This window comes from Thermobia domestica, chromosome 7 (genome assembly GCF_964235325.1).
Source record: "Thermobia domestica chromosome 7, izTheDome1.hap1.1, whole genome shotgun sequence".
Lineage (NCBI taxonomy): Eukaryota > Metazoa > Arthropoda > Insecta > Zygentoma > Lepismatidae > Thermobia > Thermobia domestica.
Genome location: NC_137460.1, coordinates 23,148,634 through 23,170,867, shown reverse-complemented (window position 1 = coordinate 23,170,867; position 22,234 = coordinate 23,148,634). Strand labels below are relative to the sequence as shown.

The 22,234-nt window shown below is 35.6% G+C and overlaps 1 protein-coding gene across 3 annotated transcripts in view; it reads right to left on the bottom strand.

Moving 5' to 3' along the window:
* Nucleotides 1–1,200: 1,200 nt before the first annotated feature.
* Nucleotides 1,201–22,234, bottom strand: part of Pcl (polycomb protein Pcl) — a 60,475-nt gene continuing 39,441 nt past the window's right edge. For all 3 annotated transcript variants that reach the window (XM_081764242.1, XM_081764240.1, XM_081764241.1), the window contains exons 9-12: nt 21,003–21,070; nt 16,900–17,070; nt 14,344–14,746; nt 1,201–8,428 (exon numbers count right to left, since the gene is read on the bottom strand). In XM_081764242.1, the coding sequence (XP_081620368.1) occupies nt 7,688–8,428; nt 14,344–14,746; nt 16,900–17,070; nt 21,003–21,070 (1,383 nt within the window). In that variant the 3' untranslated portion in view covers nt 1,201–7,687. The remainder of the gene's footprint in view (nt 8,429–14,343; nt 14,747–16,899; nt 17,071–21,002; nt 21,071–22,234) is intronic.

Genomic DNA, 22,234 nt, shown 5'->3' with positions numbered 1-22,234 from the left:
GAAAATCATGTTTTTATAAGGATGGTCTTGTATTTTTGAGCGCTACAGTAAGGCAAACGTTATGAAACTTATATCTACAAGTTTAAGATGGTAAAACGTGTTCAATGCTCTCCCGTTCAGAATCGAACCTAGAATCCCATGCACCAAAGGCGCACGCGTGTGCTTGCCACTAGGCTAGTGGAGAGGGTGCCTTTATTTTTATACCACTTAAAAAAAAATTATATAGACTACCCAAAGATAATTAACACAAATTTTGAAGTATTTCTACAAATTAATATATCAGTAACACAGCCACACACAAAAAGTAAAAGTTATGCGCAGCAGACCCAAGGATATGGATTCCATGTATTTTGTTACACAGAATCCATGTATTTTGTTACACAGAATCCATGTATTTTGTTACACAGAATCCATGTATTCCATGTATTTTGTTACACAGAATTCATGTATTTTGTTACACAGAATCCATGTATTTTGTTACACAGAATCCATGTATTCCATGTATTTTGTTACACAGAATCCATGTATTCCATGTATTTTGTTACACAGAATCCATGTATTCCATGTATTTTGTTACACAGAATCCATATATTCCATGTATTTTGTTACACAGAATCCAAATTTCGAAACATCAGGACGATTGACCGTGTCTTTTTTTTTTTTTTTTTTTTTTTAATGAACGACAAACTTGAGCGATTTTAGATAGGGAGGATACACGTAACACAGCCATACAACAATAAATAAATAAATAAAAATATGTGCAGCGGACCCCAAGATATGGATTCGATGTAGTTTCTTAGACCGAATCCAAATTTCCAAAACTTAGGACGATCGACCGTGTCAATTTAGTTCTATGGGTGAAAAACGTCTCCTCCCTATCCGAAATCGCTCAATATTTTCGCCCATAAAAAAATTGACACGATCAATCATCCTGGGGTTTCGAAATTTGGATTCTGTCTAACAAAATACATGGAATTCATACCCTGGGATCCACTGCACAGAACTTTTATTTATTTTGTGTGTGTGTGGATGTGTAATCAATCTATGTACACTTCACATGTATAGACATTTGAAACTTAAAAGAATCATTTTGAAACACCTTTGTACGAAATTCTTTTCCAATCACCTTTCAATTACATTTCATGTAACTGGATGTTTTAAGAATAAAAAAGGATCTGATCATGCTCTAATAACGTATGATTTTTATCATAATTTATAAACACTATATTATTATAATTTACAAAGTTTTCTGACAATTGCACAAACACAATGTCAAAGACATGTACAAAAATGTTCATTATTCAAAACAGATCATTGATTAGTACTTTACAAGGCTAAGAATACCAGAGGAAAAAAAAGTACATGGTTGGACATATTTTTTTTTTCTTTCTTTTCACTGTACATCACAATTCACTGCACAAATATTACGTCATAATAATATATGCCAAACCACATATACAGAACACAGATGCTTGAGCATTTTTCTTCCATGTTTTTTTCATATTTTAATATTGATAAATTTTGTGTGAACTATTCTGCATTGTTTTCAGTTATTATCTGTTTAGGGTCAGTCTTGGAAATGTCTGAACAAGCAAGAACTTGACTATATTATGCTTCATATATGGAACATGAAAATACGTACAAAAAAAGTTACAGAGTAATATGACTTACTGGATTGAGTAATGGTATTCTAGGAAGAACATCAACCTGGTTCCCTTGCTGCGTTCGCCATTGCGCACATTACATCCAATCAAACTACAGACTTCTTTGGTTATTTCCCCCCAGCTTCCGTCTGACTAGTAAACAGTTTTTAACTGGTTCCTCACGTATTAAAAACAAAGAGAATATAGAAAGCTGCTCTATTTCATTTGTACATTAAGAATAAAAACATTAGTATTACTTCACAGGGTTTTCATCAGTCCCATTCGAACTTTTAAATATTATTTTTCTCCACAAGAATACCGACTTCAAGTATATTAGAAATTTCTGACATATCACATTAAGAACGTATGTCCTCTTTATACATAAGATTTTTTTTATTATTATTATTCTTGAAATGAAAGGACACTTTATTTTCAATTTTCCACTAACTTTCTCAACTGAACTGACGATATTTTAAAAGTACTTGAATAAAACCTTAATCATTACTTAAAGAAGTAATAGAATGTATATCAAAACTAATAAAAATTGATTATTTACCTAAGCATCCCAACGTAAACATTTCAGGAACAAGTTTTCATCATCCCTTAGAAATTTAATGTCGCTTTACGAACTACATTTTTTAATTTTTTTTTCCACTACAGAAATAATGTACAATGTTCTTGAAAGGATTTAGGATTTAGATTTCTGGGCTTTCGGCATCTATGGTCATTCAGCCCGTCACGTATGAGGGATGATACCCCTCGGCGAGCACACTATTCGGGGAAAGGAAAGAAAGGAAGGAAGGAAGCGGCCCGGAATCTATACGTTAGGTACCATCTCGGCATTTACCTGGTATGAATGAGGAAAACCTCATTAAGGGTGGTTGGCTTGAAAAAGCATTTTACACCTTTCCGAGCGAGTGCTACCACTGGGAATCGAACCCGGGGCCAATGTTCTTGCACTATTGCGGTTCAACACCCTTTTTAATAACCTATGCAATCTCTCCGAGTATGGATCAAGGTAATAAGAAGATAGCATAGGATATTAACAAAAAATTTTAACAATACTTCAAGAACCTTATACAATATTTCTACAAAGAAATTTAAACAAATTAAAGAAGTTAAAGAAATTTATTCAAAAAAATTTACTTCTTAAAGCAACATTAAATTTTTACGGGATATACACTGAAGATGGCGAAAATTGTCACTGGAACGTTTACGTTCGGACTGCTATTTGAATGTTTAGATAAATATTCATATCTTCAATATGTTAAGAAAGAAAGAAATCAACGGTAAGTGATCCTAAGTACAATTTCCATTAACTTAAATTTCGATAACCTTTAAGAAACCAAAAACACGGACTTATCAAAAGTAGGTTCCGCATATTTTCAGTTGCTTCAGACTACTGTAAAAAAAATAAATATTAATAAAATTTTACGCTAAACATTTTGAGCTACTATAATATAAATGTCAGTGTTTTTAATATTTTGTTTCTTTGTGTCACATTTCACTACATACATATTAAGTCGTTAATAATAAATGATAAAGCTCACATACCGAACACAGATGCTTGAGGACCGGACTCTTCTTTTCTTAATATTGATGTGAACTATCATGCATTTTTTATTTATTGTGGGTCAAGTTTTAGCAATGTCTAAACATGCAAGAACCTGTCTATATTACTTTTCACAAAATAAACATAAAAATACTAAAAAGAGAACAGAGCGTAACGAACTGGTATGACTTCGAAGCTACACCGTTGAAAAGTGAAATATGTTTGGCTGAACTTCCTGTGTCCAGTTTATTATTATTATTTTTAAAGTCCCCCTGGTTAAATTGAAGATTTGTGAAAACAAACATTTCACATACCATGCTACTAACTTTTAAATTCTAGATTTCTTTTGCAGTCGTTACACGAGGGGAAAAAAAGTTGACTCAGAAATTGTGTGTAGCAGAAATGAGGTTATTCTTAGATTTCCAAAAGTGTACATAATAACCATTTAATTTGTTTCTCCAAACCTTACACCCGATTCGTAATCTCAACCTTTTCTTTGTGAAAAGGGCAGAAATAATTTTTTTAAAAATGGTAACAATTATTATCAAGTTACGTTTGTTTTTCATGATTTTCCATACTCAGTGGGCTCTGGGGCAAATGCAAAATTCCTTACTGATAAGTGGTACATTTACAAGCAAATTGAACATCTTCAAGGTTAGTTACATGGGGCCTTGCTTCTTAAGTCAAGACCTAAATGTCCGAAGCCCACTATGTTGTGCACAACAGATTCCATATAACAACCATTACTATTGTTTATTTATGAAACTTTTCTCCCAAATGGTTTCAAACAACTTAAACACTTTTACAGAACTATCGACAGAGACTTTGCTTCAATAGTGCATAATACAGTGTTTCACAGCTTTACACAATCTTGATCTTTCATTTGAACATCGTAACTTTATTATTTTTCTAATGTAAATGTTGAAGAAAAGTCAACCGCATCTGACTGAACTTAACAAGTTAGCTGCCAAGGGTGAATTTTGTTTTTCACCGGTACATATTTACATGATTCTTGTTTTGTTCATATTTTTTGAACATACTGTTAATGTTAAAACATAATCTAAGGCAAAGTATTGAATTTGGGCGAATTAAAGTTCGGGGTGCGATCGGACCAACGATTTTTTTTTTTAATGGGAAAGTGGATAAATTAAAGTTGAACTGGCAACTCTGATACTCGTTTGTTCGCTATTACATGTGTAAGCTGGCTTTGTGTGAGAAGTGGATGAATTCCTTTTGCTTTCATTGCTAATAAGTAAATTCTTTATGGAACCAAAAATGAAGAAACATGCGCAGAACTAGTAATAACAATATAGTGATCTAGACCTTATTGCAAATTCAGCAAATGACGGGGACTTCACAACACCTGCATCTTTTCAAGACAAATTACATTTAGGATTTGTGGATTTCTGAGCTTTTGGCATCTATGGCCATGTTAGCCCATTACGTATGAGGGATGACGTCCCTGGGCGATTACATTATCCAAGGAAAGGGAAGGAAGCGGCCTGGAACCTCTATGTTAGGTACCATCCCGGCATTTGCCTGATGGGAATGAGGAAACAGGAAAACCTCAGTCAGAATGGCTGGCCTTGAAAAAGCTTTTACACATTTTGGACTGTGTGTCCCCAGCGGGTTCGAACCCGAGACCGCTCGCAATAAAGGCGAGAAAATAACAGAATAAATAATAAATCCATTGTTAAACTTTTAACATGTCACTCAAACAGTAACAGGTAGGTGCGATCAGCCCTACAAAAACAGCAAATACTTGCTATTCGGCACCCCTAGCGGCGTAAGTGTGATACAAACACCACAATTCATTAATACTATAAATATACCACATTGACTTGACACCTAGTCTTCCTTGTCCGGCGCTGCAATCGGCTGAAGTAATTCCACTCTCTTTCGCTAAGGCTCTCTCGCTTAGCAACAGCTGAACCCTTATTGGCTCAACGAGTGGGTGTGTCGGGGTGTGAGCTTTAGTTCGCATTTTTGCCACGGCTCAAGACATATTGGCAGCATAATAGAGGCAGTACTTTACAATACAAGTACTCTAACAACTAGGCGAATTAGGAATTGTGGGTCCGATCGGACCTACGAGGACATTTTCTTAAGACTACTCCAGTGGGTCCACATGACTGCTATTGTGTTAAGTCTAGTTTCTTTGAACTTTTAAAATACATCAAATAAATTTCTGTCGGGCTATCGAGAGCTTCCTCGTCATAATGGCAGACAGCTTTCTTATTCTTGTAATGGACATGAATTCACTCATGAAAGACAATTGACTTTTGTGTCAACATTTGTGATCTCCCATTATGAAGGATAAAAAATTAATTAAAGTTTGTAATGAAATTAATAATATTAATGTATAAGCAGCTATAACTTTTGTAATTGTAACAACTATACCTTTATTTAAAACTGCGAAACTTTTGAAGCACAGATCAAAACTGTCCTAAAAAAATATGAACTTTTTTTTTTCCTGTGTGTTTCCTTCAAGTAGGCTGCAGACCTACTCCTAGACTTAGGTATCATACTGCTCATCAATGAAAATATCTTCAAAAAAGAATACTAACGTAAGATATACTGTTTTGCAACTGTGTTCTAAGAGATTAAAATATTCCTTAGTTACTTCATCTTTAGAAAGTATTAAATAAACTGCAGAAATAGATGAAAGAATTATTCCAATAACACTGATATGCTCCTGCTGAAAATGTAAAAATCACTCCAACTTTTATTCAAGCCTTTAATTTTCTTCCCAAAATCGGCAAAAATATTAAATCAAAGAACTTATGGTAAAGTTAACGGAAAATATTGAAAGGAACGTCAAGTCACCTCCAAAAATAAATAATATATATACATATATATATCTAACAACGATGTATGTAACAATATGGTTACTCTGTTTAATTATGGTGGAAATATTTCAAGGATATAATGTGCATCTGATTTTTAATGATAAAAATTAATACTTTTGAGACTCACGAACTTTTTTTTTTAAATAACAAATATTTTAACTCAAATAAAAGACATTATTTTGACAATTTCTTTGCGTGCTACTACGAATTCGTAACATTTTGTACAATTAACACTAGACTATAATACTGCATTGAAAATCACTATACTGGTTCCATGTTTTTCTTACAAGAATTCAAGGAAGCGAAATTTCCTTAAGATTACATTGGTTATCAAATATTTGTTTTAATGATAGGCATTTGGGCTTTACTTTATTTGCCAAATGACCAATGACGACCAAACTGTCTTATCTGGCTACTCGATTCAGACCTGAAATTTTGTACACAGCAATAATTCTCTTCCAATGTCATTGCGGGTTCTTGCTTAAGCGACCAAATAAAACTAAATTAATTAACATATGGAAAACTGCTCCCAAGCATACAGCATTACGGAAAGAAGAGCCTATATGACGATGCCAAAATATGGAGAAACTTCCAAGGTTTTGGTAGGCTCACATTGCTAAGACATTCCTACTTAATTCTACGAATGCTTCTTTTACGTTTTTCTCCGTATTTTACTTATTTCACTTAAATCTATTAGCTTGTGTGAGCAAGTTTTCACAGCAGAATAAAAATTTTAAAAAAAGAGGCTAACAGAGGTGTTTGGTAACTTTCACTAAACTTTCATTACCTTCCTTCGCATTAACAATTATAATTGTAATACTTCTAATTCTGCAGTATTTTGAGAGAAAAATATATTTAACGAAAGACTGATGTGAACCCATAATACACAACACAAGTACCGCTAAAAACGTGGAAGTCCTTCTTTAAAAGGCTCAAGTTCTTCCACAAATTACAACAATCCAGCAGCAAGGGACTCTTATTGTTACACAATACTCTGTACTGACTAGTACAACATATTTAAAAAAAATGGCAGTGAGTACCTGGTCTCAACATAATGGAATGGCGCCGAAGATTACTTTTAGATTTAAAAAAAAATGCTGATTGGTGCAAAATAACTAATACCAAATTTGTTATTTTTCTTCATATGCTTTTTATACACTTGTATCTAATCAGTCTTTGTCATGCAAATTGTTCTTGCTCCTGCAAAACTGACTATTATATAATAATATTTACATCTGGACAGATTCTCCACAAGGTAACATATATAAGAAAAAAAAAAGGATGATGAAAACAAAAAAAAAGAGATTGTATACTTCAGACATATTTTAAAACAATTCTTGAGTGTATATTATACACTCTCCTTATGCTCTCACACACATACATGCACCATAATGTATATGTATTAAAAAAAGAGGAAACAAATAATACACATATACATACAGACAGTCTTTCAACACTATTTAGTACTTGCAAAAAATACAAGCTTATATTTATATATTTTTTCGAGTGGGCACTTAACATTCTTTTCTTTATACCCATGTTAATGAAGCATTAAAAACACACCCACTAAAAGGCAGTGATTCTTTTTCATTTTAAATGAACTTAAAAAAAAAAAAAATGAAGACAGAGGCATTGTGCCGCTGTTATGGTGAAGTTCCTTCCCACTCTATGAGATATTGAACTTTGCCAGTGGGGGTCACACGCTTTGCTAAGACACTGAATTTTTCACCAGCAGCAATGCGATTCGCAGCTCCGAAATAAATATTAACTGAGGATTTGAGATCATTAAATGAAATATCATTAGAATCCGTCACTTTCTTATCACAATCTGAATCACTTTTCAACCTCCTGTTTAAGGCATATTCAACACAATTACTGATTTGTCCACTGCCTACACCCGACGAGGACTGACCGTACAGCGAGGAACCGGGCCACAACTGGTTGTCGCTCCCTTTCAAGCTATCCGCACCGCCAAGGATACTGAAGTGGTTTGTAAGGTATAAACTGGGTTTGTTGGGTGCAGTGAATGAAGTCGGCACCAGGCGTCGTCGATACCTCCGTCGTTTGACTTCACCGTTTTTCGAAATGCGAATGTCTTTCTCACTTAATTGTCTTTTAGCAGGACGAATTGCTGGCAGATTGGGTAAATGGTCCAAATTGCGGAATGGATTATTGTGACCTTCGAAGTCCTTTGGAGGAGGAATAAAAGAGTCTAAAGTTCCTCGTGATGAAGTCTCGTCACCACTTGTATCACCTGGGGTGTTGGGGAAGGAAGCAGTCGAGCGTTGGACAGTGGTGGCTGTAGTTGTAGAAGCGGGGGCGGTTGTGGTAGTGGTAGTTCTCGTGGTGGTAGCTCCGGAAGCTTCTTGATTAGATTTCTGGCTCTGAGAAATACAAAAAAGAATGAACTTAAATGCTGAGAGTGAAACGACTGTTTTAACAGCATAAGTCAATCAGAATAAATTAGAAAAGTCAGTACAATATTAACACTGGCAGCCGTTGAAGAGTTCGAACAGTGATCAGATCTTAACGAAATTTATAAGAAAACACTGTGAAAACACTCTTTCAAACAAAAGGTAAATTAAAGAAACTTAGTGCACCTATGTCGAAGTTATGCATGAACAAACGCATATTAAAGTGGTTAATTACGGTTTTCACACCACACCCATTGAGATGTTTCATGGTCCAGCTCCGAAGACTAATTGGGTAAGTACGCTCGTTAGAAATAAAATAATAAAACTGCATCTATGTTAAAATTACGTGTGAACATACATATATATGCATACATAGGGTGACTGGTAATTCGACGCATTCCTTGCAAGGAATAATCTACAAATACTTTGGAACATTTTCACCTATATGAATCGGTAGTCGTAAATCAATAGTTTCTCAGCAATTTGCACATGTGTGATTTCTTTGAAATTTGCCTTCTAACGAGAGGCACACGAGACCCATTTCCAAATATTATAGAACTATGAAATTTTACATGTGTAATCCTCCATACCTATGTGTCATGTGGTAACGTACAACTCGTAACTCTGTACCGTTTCTGTGTTGTAAGTCCGAACGTGACGTAAAGTGTAGTGGTTCAAAATCCATTACTGTACCTCCCAAAGCTATGTGGCAACATCGCAGAAGTACTTGCCCCTAGGAATGGCTGCATGATTCGGAAGAGGTAGAATGAAGATAGTGTGTAGTCAAGAGAAAACGCAAACTATGATGGATTTCATACTCAGGGTCGTGCATCTGTCTGGCCAATATTCGAGCAGTGAATGGATGCGTTGTATTCTAGGAGGCACACACCTTTTGTCAACATGACATGCTCTGGGATATCACAGAATCTCGCAACGCACGCAGCAGTGAGGCATAGTATATCCTGGTAATTGTGGTACCCTTTGCCTGGAAAGCAAGTAGTAATACATTATGCTGACTGCAAATAGACATGATCATCACTTTGGTCGCTCAGAGTTGAACATGGACTTCCTTTGGTGGTGGTACGTCGCCACGTTGTCATTGCTTTGACTAGGTTTTCTTCACTCCCACCAGGCGAAGGCTGGGACGGTACTTCCCAGAAGGCCACGACCGTTGTTTCCCAAATCCTAGACCTACGTAAAAGACCAATGTATTTATGCAAAGGAATGACTCAAGGATGGATTAGGATCTCCAACTTCGGGGTCACATCTGTCTTTTAGGTGGGTCTAGGATTTGCGAAGGAACTGATCCTGGCCTTCAAGTACCATACCGGCCTTCGCCTGGTGGGAGTGAAGAAATGCAGGGAAAATCTAGTCAAACGAACAACGTGCCGACCTACCACTACCAAGGAAATCCGTGTTCAACTCTGAGCGACCAAAATTATAATCACGTTTATTTGGGATCAGCATAATGTATTACTACTTGCTTTCCAGGCAAAGGGTACCACAATTACCAGGATATACTATGCCTCATTTGCTGCGTGCGTTGCAGAATTCTGTGAAATCCCAGAGCGTGCCATGCTGGCAAAAGATGTAGGCCTCCTGGAAAACAACGCACCCGTTCACTGCTCAAATGTTGGCCAGACAGATGCATGACTCTGGATATGAAATCCGTCATAGTTTGAGTTTTCTCTTGACAGCACACCGTCATCATTCCACCTCTTCCGAATCATGCAGTCATTTTCTACGAGCAAGTACTTCTGCGATGTTGCCACATAGCGTTTGGAGATGCAGTAATGGATTTTGGACCACTACACCTTACTTCACGTTCGGACCTATAACATAGAAACGGTGCAGAGTTACGAGTTGTACGTTACCACATGACTGACATAGGTATGGAGAATTACACATGTAAAATTTCATAGTTGTACGATATGTGGACGTGAGTCAGGGTAAACTTACTCGCGCAACTCTCGTTTGAAGGCAAATTTCAAAGAAATCACACATGTGCAAATTACTCAGAAACTATTGTTTTGCGGTCCTCGGTTCATATAGGTCAAAATGTTCCAAAGTACTTGTAGAATATCTCCTTGCAAGGAATGCATCGAATTACCAGTCACCCTGTATATATACGAAGGTTAGTCAAAATAAGTTCCCGGAATGATATTGTAGTTTGTGATGCTATTACAATGAATCGTGTACAGTACACTCCACAGTGGTCTCTATTACCCTAAAACGCGGTAAAAATTATTTTTTGTTACATTTCGTGTTCTGATTAAATGTTTTCTAAATCATTACTTGTAGTAAGAAATAAAAATAATAATAATAAAAAAATGAGGTTCTTATAAGTGCATAAACTCTCATTAGATGGACAGGCATGCCTGTTACGTTAAAAAGATAGGTATATAATATCTAGATAAAACCGCAGGAGGCAGACATATAATTCCAAGGATACGAAGAGCTCGGATGTTCCTTTACAGCACTTATTAAATGCATCAGCTTCGACGGAAAAGCAACTTGATAATGTGCACAATATACAATACCAAACCTCTGATGGAGTTCAAGATCTATTCCAATAATTTCAGCTGAAACTTTTTCTTTCTCAAAATATGTTCTGGTGGTATGGCAGTATTACCGTTATCTGAAGAGTCACTTCCTTCAGGTTTTGACTGGTCAACAGCGATACCTAAATCTCTTTTGAAGTTGTTCTGGATTGTTTTGTTTTCGTCTGTGGACTATTTGTTTACTTGTGTTTCCTCTTACTTGCCACTGATTGACCCCCAGTCTATATGAAACATGAAGTAAACATTCAAAAGACCTTATCCATGTATCAGAGGTGGAAAGTCCAAATCTGAATGTCGATATATCTATGTCTTTTCCGGTCAGAATATCCAATTGCTTCATCATTTTCGGGATAGCTCCGCAGATATAGCAATTCTGGGTGGATATTGAAGTTATGGCACTGCATACTTTTCTATTAACCATCATTAATGAAAGCTGATGTTCTGTTTGTATTATTTTGCCATTAATTGCGTATTCAATTTGGCTGAGATTCTTAATTTGCTGTTCGAATTTGGAAGCTTTTTTCTCATGAGGCACTGTTACTCTGCGAAACTTTTTTTTTTCTTTTTTTTTCTAATGACGTCACAAATATTTCGTTAACTGAAAAAAATAATCTTTTCTGCCCTTTGAGTGTACTGTCACTGGCCACTACTCCAATCGAATCCCCACCTGGACAAAAATATCAATGACTGTAGATAGTTTTCTGGGATTTGATCCAATGCTGGCTCTTGCACTTGTAGCAGTCGATGTGTCGTAGCAGCTAGTAAATCTTGAATAAAGATTTCAGTGTTCTTCTAATTAAGTTACATTTTGTGGACAACACATCTTTCTAGCAACCAGAATTCTTTATTATGATGGATAGATGTCAGTATTTACATTTTTCGCCCCCTTGCCTATGAAAATTTTATTTCATCTGCCTCAAGGAACAGAGCTAATGCGTTGTCTTCTGTGTAGCTCCCAACAGTGTGACTTTTCGAAACAGAGTGCCCACCTCTCCTAATTTTAATTGCTCTTGTAGGCGATTTCTACATTTCGTCAATTCTTTTTGCAGATTCTATATTGCTACTTTCTCTTTGCTTCATAGCCGCTGCAAATGTTTAAGATTGTGCACTCTCAGAAACTCGTAAGTTCACAGTCCTCCTCCTCTTCGATCTAACACTGCCCTCATTAAAGTTCAGTTGTGGTCGTCCTCTCTTAGAAGTAGTAGACGATGAAATTCAACATTAATTTTGAAAATAAAGTCTTGGTCCAACCACTCTGCGTTGTTTTTTTTAAAAAAATGTCTAAATTCCTACCCGCCTTGCACAGTCCGCAAAATAACTCGCTACAAAATCGCGAAATATCCTTGTCAATACGTTTCCCCTCTTGTCTGGATCTTCTATCCCTGTTTCTTGTATTACGTGGTTAAACAAGAATGACTTTTGTTCCTTTCTCCCACCAAACCACACTATCGCTGCAGAGCAAACCACACGAACACAACTTACTAATTCAAGGTAACAACACCCTGTTGTGAGAGGCTTATCTCTCCGCGGCTTTCAGTTTTATTATTGCCACACATACTAGAGACAATATGCAGTCAAAAAGTGAGGATATTTGTACTTTAAAAAATACTATTTTGTCCGGGTTTTTTGGGCCTGTTGGAACCACTGTGCACTCCTTAGATTGCCTAATCATGAATTTGACCAAGTGTAAACACGTCTTAATACGGAGTGTACGAATTATGTACGTGAACGGAGAAGTGTGCGATGATCAGTTGGCACAATGTCGCAGTTTGAGCATCCACATCAAGTTCAAGTTCATGTACAAATTGGGGAAATCTGCTTGTGAGACTTCGATAGCCTTAAAAACAGTTACCAGCATCGAATGTTTGTCTCTTCACACAAAGCTAAAAGTGGGCCTCACAGGTACCCGTTTCGCTCCATACTGAACAAATAACTTACATCTAAAAACCTGAAATCTTAGCTAACCCTTTATTCCATATCTATACCATTAAATACTCCGTTTACCTCGCCAGTTGTTTTTCACATTTACATTTTCATTACACAAATACATCCAACTATATGGTCCGTAATCATCCTTCAAATTCTTACAATCAATATCTTCAAAAATATCACCTAATATAATCTTACTTTTTGTATCTATATTTGTACAGGCTCTCTCTTTTAACTACCTAATGGTATAGGGTTTTCTAAAAATATCGCCCGCGGACAACAAAGTGCTACTCTTCAGATCAAAATAAAGCGAAAATGCTATATAATGATATATCTTCCGAAGCCGCCTCCAGCCGCTTGGGAATCAAAGTTTCACTATGTGGTAACGACGCAGATTAATTTAGAACCATTAGCATTATTCTACGAATCCACCAAGCAGTTACGTTGATTCTTACACTAATAAGTGGTGCCATTGTCAACGTCTATCAACTTTAAGGTTAGCGTAAAGGGACAAGTTTTGCCGATAGATGTCACTACAATCTTCGTATCTCTCTCATGTATTTTTTTACCTTTTACGAAAATTTACAATTCTCAACCTAGAGACTTCAAATTTTTAGAACAGAAACTTCATAACCTATCGAAGGCAACAACCTGTGCCGAAGTTTTATTTAGAATTTTCTTCATTGATGAAACAGTTCCATTGTTAAAGGTTTGGATATCCACTTCAACAATCAAACCATTTTAACAATGAAGAAAATTATAAATAAAAAATCGGCACGGATTGTTGCCTTCGACAGGTTATGAAGTGCCTTCTCTAAAAATTTGAAGTCTGTAGGTTGAAATTTGAAAGAGAAATCATGAAAGGTGAAAAATACATGAGAGATACGAAGACTAGTGACCTCTATCGGCAAAACTTGCCCCTTTAAACCAACCTTAACTGCCATCTGGAAAGAATCGATGTGACTTTTTGATGAATGGTAAATCTTCTCCATAGTTCTTTATCTGGGACGTTGCCTCATAGTGTAATTCCCTTCTCCAGACGAGGAACCGAAAGATATACAATTATATATATTTTTTGCTTTGTTTAGACTTACAAAATAGTGCTCTATAATCCGTGGGCGCCATTTTGAAGTCGGTTAAAAATCAACTTAAGTACAATTTTACAAGTTTATATATGACTATATATATGACCACGCATCCAGAAATAGGAGCCCACAAAATCAAAGATATTCACAGTGAAAGACTAGAACGCTGTCCACTAATCTTAAAATATTTTCTAAACAACAAAGTTCTGAATAGAAAACTTGTATTTAAAATAAGTGTACCACAAAAGGACGCTTTAACATCATAACAAATAAGAATGATTAATTTAATTTATAAAGCGAATGTGCTTACCTTGGCTATGGCATTTTTCAGAAGTTTGCGAGCTTTCCGCGCTCTTAAGCTTCTGTAGCTTTCGGCAGTGTTGTCCTTGGTTTGTTGTTGCTTCCTTCGACGCAGAAGTCGTTCCGTTGGTGACATGCATTTCAAACCGTTCGATTTCAGTTTCTCTTTAATGTCCTCCTGTAAACTCACTGCACTTTGTGTGGGCTTGTTACTTTTATTATGCTCACTCTTAGAGTCAGGACTTCGAGTTTTGTTTTCCATTTGTTTTGGTTTAGAACTTTTATTCCCTGTATGTTCTAAAGTCGGAGGATGATGATTGGATGGACTTTTTACCGCGAAACCACACCTTATATTATTCTTTCCGTTCACTGTCAATCCATTTTTACCACCTTTTCCTTTACACTTCGGAGAGCTGAAAGTAAAATACACACCATTGTCAGTATTAACATTATAAAATAAATAGAACGAAACGACAGCAATGCTTGGGAGAATGAGGCATTAAAGAAAGAATTAAACTACAATATGTATATAGATATGAAGAACGTGGTGGAAGAAAAATCTACCTACATTCACTTTCTTTTATAGAAAGAAACGAAGTATTCAGAGATTCTTTTTAAAAAAAAGGTAACGAATTGACTTTATTTTTTTTTTTTAAATACATTGTAAATACCTCTGGAAATGTCTCTACACATGTAATTTAGTTATTAAAGGAAACAAAGTTACAATAAAGTATTAGGGGAAATATTTTCCTTCCCACATATTGTCAATTTTTCCCTTAGAAGTCATATAATGTACAATGTGGAAAAAAAAAAAAAAGTGGTCTACAATCTTTATACATTGTTGGAGCACATAGTAAGCTTGGTTTACTTAAACTAATAATGAAGTTTAAGAATTTACATTATGCAATACAAAAATATATAGTTCACTAATGGTTAAACAAAATGTATACGTTCTCAGTATTTTCAATGTTATTTATTGTATTTGGCATAACAACATCCTCAATGTAAACCATGTTTGTTTACCACTAAACCAACACTATTGAGCAACAAGATCTCCGATTGGAGGTGATCAACAAAATGGCACCTTTACAGTCAATGAGCAACAGGTTGTATTTCAGTTCTCACCAAGGGAAAGGTCCTACTTCTACCACGAAATGTAACAATACACGATTCTACAATTTTAGGCAGACCAGGTTTGGTATATTCCACAGCAAAGAAGTTCAGAAATGAAACAATACACGATTCTGCAATTTTAGGCAGACCAGGTTTGGTATATTCCACAGCAAGAAGTTCAAACTACAGATAATAGATGGCATCAGCTTTCATATAATGGATGAAAAATAATTTCTGTGGAGTGGGACGGGTCCTTGTAGCACGTCCTTTATATATTAGAATGACTGGTACTAGGATCTGAACCAACGACATTAATTTTAAGCAAAGGATGCTACATAAAACTATAGAATTTAATAAAATAAAAGGTACTCCCTTTTCTCTGACATCCCTTCATTTTATTCGATTTCAAACAAATTACGAGACGTTTTCTGGAAGTATAATTTTACACAGCGTTAGTGTTCTCAAAGAACATTGAAAAAACTTTAACATTGGGCCCTTTAAAAGATCTAAAAGACTCGAAGCATAATATCCGAGATGTGAAATTGACCAAAGATCTTTAACATTCGTAGACAGGGTGTCTACCGAGTTTCATTTTCAAAATTCCAGTATATTTCCAGTATAATCAGTATAACTATCAGCAAAATTCCAGTACCTAATACAATGATTTTTTTAAAAAGTTCTTTAGGAATAAGCACATTCTTGATTTCAGGTTTGTAACTGTTTTACCATCAAAAGAATATTTAAATAAATTTAGTTAGCCGTGATTTTTTGAAATACAATGATTTTTTAAACATTTTTTAAAGGGCCTCACAACCCTCCACTCGACCTATTGCTTTACATTTCTAATTACAAAATATATATAACTCTTTCTTTGGAAAAATTTACAATCTCAATCGATACAAAATTGTTTCTAAGACTATTAAAACAATTACAAAAAAGTATTCTTGACAAATTACCAGTTTCATGGTTTTTCCAGTATGTGGATCAAAATTCCAGTATAATTCAAGTATTTCCAGTATCAGTAGACACCCTGGTAGAAACACATACGAAACTTTTTTCATTCGAACGAGGGGACAAAATTAAATTTAGGTTTGGGCATTCTGGGCAGAAGTTGAAATAGCATCATTGATACTTTCACCATGATGACCAACCACTGAAGACGAAGAAGACAATTAAGAAATGTATTCTGTGGACCACCTAAATGTTTTTATTTAAGAGAGTACACCCTATCCCTACCAAACAATGTTCTATACATAAGTCTTGATAATACTGACAGATGTCAGCCAGAATTCGTCGTTAAATATATACATTAAACAGATAAACAGTCTATAAATGGTGAATTTGGAGGAGTAAAAACTGAGTTCCTTTGAGTTTACTGCTAAGATTACTCTTCAAGCAGTTTAAATCACAACACTTAAAACACATCTTTCACGTGTCTTTGATCAGTTCTTACCTTGGTAATGTAACAATTTTTCCTTTCTTATTGGCTACAACTTTCGTCTTCAACGTCGCATCATTGACGGGTCCCATATTTGGCAGTGTAATGGTTGGAGCTGGAGGAGGAATGCGTACCCGCAAACCCCATATTGTAGTCTTTTTCTTTATTTCTCTACCACACTTGAATCTGGAAAGAGAAAATAAATAGTTTTTTCAGTGAGAAATCAACAATTGAGAAAATTGTTCTACATGCGGATATACAGTTCTATTACAGAAATTAAAAAAAGTAAGCAATAACTATGTCTACAACCTAGGAAGGATTTCCAATCGAAATCTTTAGTTTCGTTATATACCTTCAACAATGCGGGCATGCATGCTTTTTTACTGATTACCTTATAATACAAGTCAATGCCCTAGTATCTTTAATTCCATACTAACCAAACCCAACTTAAAAGGAGTTTAAAAATAAATATATAAAAACTATAAATTCACAGAAAAGCTTTTATTATGAGATGTAACGACTATTTACATACTTTCAATAAAACGAAACGTAAGATTAACATTACAAGTTTGTCTTGAAAGCAGATTATTGGAATTTTCCCAGTTTAATATATATATATATATATATATATATATTGGGGGACCACATAAAAAACCCACCTCCAAAAATGCATTTCAAAACTTTGATCGAAATAATAATGTGATTGTAATTACTATCTTTAATTGTGCTTCTTAGTATATGCTTAGTTTTAGAATTGACTTAAAATATGTTATTACCACAACAGAATACCACTGGAAACAAAATGGTTTGAGCATCAGGCATAACAAATTTTGTTTGTGCTTGATCAAATTCGCTCCAACAGTGTTCAATTGTAATGTATTATATAAAAATGAAAAAGGACCTTGTTTCTGCTTGCATCAAGGGGAAACGGTTACACCGTTTGGAATCTTATATATATATACAGGGTGGCCCATTTTAATCTTTACACGGAAATATCTAGAAAACGGTTGAACATAAATGAACTGAACAAAAGCTCAAATAGGAAATACCATGGGGCAAATCGAATGGTGATGTCGCGGTGACCCCCAGGACCGCTCTTCATATCCCAACTTTAAAATTTTAAATGGAAACACGGGTCGAGTGACCCCTTGTTCGATAGAGTTTTAAAAACTAAAACGCGTTGTAGCAAGATTTTTCATATCGGTCACCGTATTCAAAATGACCGCCAAGATATGTTACATGTATCATATAAACGTCCAGTACCACTAATATGAAAACGGTTGAATGTAAATGAATCATACAAAAACTCAAATAGGAAATATCATGAGGCAAATCGAATGATGATGTCGCGATGCCCTCAGGGCCACCTTTCATGGGAGCCCAGAGCTCAACTTAGAAATTTTAAACGAAAATATGGGTCAACTGATACCTATTTCGACAGATCTTCATACACTAAACTTCATATGGGTTACCGTTTTCAAAATGGCGCCAAGACATGGTGCCTATATCAGATAAAACGTCCAGTACCACTAATATAAAAACGTTTTGAGATAAATGAACAGAATAGAACTTGTATAGGAAATCACAGAGTATTTATCATTCCCGGTTTGAGAATAATGCAACGAAGAAAAGATTATTAAAGTATAAGTGACATAATACAAAAGAGAAAATCTAATTATTAGAAAATTATCTTTCCGATCTCCCTCCGTAAGTGAGTGAAGCAGGGATGAATGGTAAAATCTCACATGAGAACCCCACATTTACTTGCAATAAGTATAGTTTGTCTGAAAACTACTGTGTACAAGTGACTGGTACTGTAATGAACAAAAATAAGGTGAAATTCGCTTTCAGGCTTAACACCCATTTGTATTGCAAAATGCGATTGGATGGGAAAAAAAGAAGCAACCGAAATGAGAAGCAAAGGTTTTAATAATACATTTTTGAAACTTTCAAGTATTTTGCCCGCCCCTGGTAATTTAACGCAGTGCGTGCAAGATGTTTGAGAGGCATCTGCCTCACTACGAACCGTTTCGTTACTGAGGATCACATTTGAAATTACCGCTGAAAGTCGGGGTGTAACTGTGGACAACATCTCAGTGAAGCTCATATTCTACCACATGCAAGAAGGCATAGAAGGAAAAGAACCGAACCAATATTGTGCAGATGACTGTTGAGCAAAACCACGACGTTTGTACACGTTGTTTTAAAATTTCATTGTTCGACAAATTTGTTCCGTATTTCAGTTGCACAAATCATTGCCTGCAATCAAAATGTAAGGCACCATTTAACAAGAATTTTACCTACTTTTTCACATTACAGACATCTATCTCTTATAAATACACATTTCAGATAATTGTCAATAGTTTGCAAAAACTAAGGTTCTCATTTGCAATTTCACCGTTCCTTCCCGCTTCACCCAATTATGGACAGGTTGAAATGATTTTCTAGGAATTAGATTTCCTCCTTTGCATTATGCCACTTTTATCATCTTCTCTGTTAGAACATTCTCGAGTCGTGGAATGATAAATACCCTCTGCAATTTCCAATACGAATTTTATTCTGTTCATTTATCTCCAAAGTTTTCATATTAGTGGTACTGAAAGTTTTATCTGATTCAAGCACCATGTCTTGGCGGCCATTTTGAAAACGGTGACCCATATGAACAATCCTTTGACACAACGCTGTTTAGTGTACGAATATCTATGGAAATAGGTATCACTTGACCCATATATTTGTTTAAAGTTAGGCCTTGGGCCCCCATGAAATGTGGCCCTGGGGGCACTTCGAAAACATCATTTGATTTACCCCATGACATTTCATATTTGAGTTTTTGTTTGGTTCATTTAAGTTCAACCGTTTTCATATTAGTGGTACTGGACGTTTATCTGATACAGGTAACATATCTTGGCGGCCATTTTGAATACGGTGACCGATATGAAAAATCTTTTGCCACAAAGCGTTTTAGTTTTCAAAGATCTATCGAACGAGGTGTCACTCGCTCCATGTTTCCATTTAAAATTTTAAAGTTGGCTCCTAGGCCCAAATGGAGAGCGGCCCTGGGGGCACATCACCATTCGATTTGCCCCATGGTATTTCCTATTTGAGTTTTTGTTTAGTTCATTTATATTCAACCGTTTTCGAGATATTTCCGTGGAAAGATTAAAATGGGCCACCTTACACACACACACACACACACATATATATATATTACGCACCTCGAACTGGATTCTTAATCATGTAACTTTGATTGAAATGTATTTTATGAGAAAAGGTGAAGGGGAAGGTCAAAATCTATGCGAAAAACTTAGTATCTCACGATCCTGTGAAGTCAGGAAGGTGAAACTTTTTATAAATTCCCCATTTAAAACAAATGAACTTCCGTTCCAGTGTTTTTCAGAATTTCCACTTTCAGTCGGCAATTTCTATAATTTGAAAGCGATATTGCCTGTTGATACTGCCTATGGTTACGCAGTTTGAAATGAATTTTTGAACACACAGTAATTATTACCTATTCTGAGCTGGGTTTCATACCAAGAAGAACCCAGAAATAACCGGAATCGTACTTTTGCGAATCCCGTACTTGTAGTACGAGGTTACGCTGCTAGAGCGCTGTGGGAGGACTTCTTCTGAGTCAGTTTGCCAACGGCCCGTGTGGTTTCTCTGACAGTTGTGTGTGTGTTCTTTGCAAGCTGTTTGCAACATCACAACAGTTTCTGCTGCGTTCTTACCGTGCTATTTCGAATTCGAAAAACCGTGTATCAGCGTAAACAAATCACACATATGCAATTCAAAAATACATATTTCATCAAGGTGCAATGGGTAGTAGCGGAATTCCTACAGGGTATAATTTTCAGACGCTCTCAACAGAATTTTCACATATGCTTTGAGGTGGGCGCAAAGTAGGTAAAATATGTCTTGACAGCAGTAATGAAATATGCATTTCTGTATTGTATGTATGGTTTCCTTTAAGTTGATATCTACCACCATTCCACGGTTTCTCGAATTCAATTAGAGCGTGTTGAAATTTAGCTTTTCCAAAATCGTGGAAAAGCTAAATTTTATATATCATCTGTTAAATATAAAATATTCTGAACTTTAGTATATGTAAAGCTAGGTACCTGTCTCTATTATTTTGCAATACTGATAAAATGGCATCTTTTCTTTCTTCAATATTGGCATAATAAATCTGAAAGAAACAAAGTACGTTAACACATACATATATTCTGTACAAAATTTACACAAAACCAAAACACGTTCAGGAAATATACATTTACTGATCAATAATTTCTATTTACAAGTGACCTCAATAAACATTCTATTTTACGTGTTGATTATTGGGAGGTATAGAGCAGATAATCTGTAATATATTAAAAATACACATTTTTGAATAACTTGCAATTACAATCTACTAGTAAGATCTTTTTAAACAAGTTCCAGTGAGCTGTAAAACCAGAAATGAAGAGTGGAAAAGAATCGCCTCTACTGGCGGACTCTGGTTAACATGCAGACCACGTATATAAGATACAGTACGGGGAAATAGTCGGTTATTTATTCCGTTCATTATCTAACAAAAATGTTCGTATTCTAAATTGTCACTACATACATTAAAGCACTTCTTGAGCTGGTCGTCAGTGTTCATATTCAAAGTAAGCTCTCTAAAAGAACCTAAGCCAGTTCCGCGATATTCGTCAGTGTTCATATTCAAAGTAAGCTCTCTAAAAGAACCTAAGCCAGTTCCGCGATATTAAGTAACAACTGAGGAGAAGAGGCTCACACTGGGGTTGTCTTTTCACACTGGTTCTCTACTGTTTAAGCTTAATACAACCTCCCTCTCTCAACTTCACTTTTCTGTATATAAATACGAGGTACGAGGCGCAATGGCAGAGTGCTCACATCTGGTAAAAGGCACCCTCGGTTTGATCCTAAGCCACCTGAGTTTGTAGCGAACAGCATCGTGTCCACATTTCTATTCCACCAAATCTTTCGTAATCATTCACTTACATTAATCAACTGTTTCCCCAGGACACATTCGTAGGGTGCTAAATATTTCAATTTATCTGTATCCGTAAATAAAGCGAAATGCGTACGCAGCACAGTATCACAATAACAATGATTGGGTTTACGTTGAACCGACTTATCCACCATTTTTGCATTTTTGAAAATCACTTATTAATTAACAACAAAATTAATACAAATATCACGCTGACCTTGAATACGTGTGGTGATAATGTAAGTCGAAAAAGTACCGTAAGTGTTTTGCAGAAGCACAATAATCTCGTAAAAAACATTGGATATATACGTGAAAAATGAAGCATTAAGGATTTACCTGTTTACACTACGGGAAGTTATT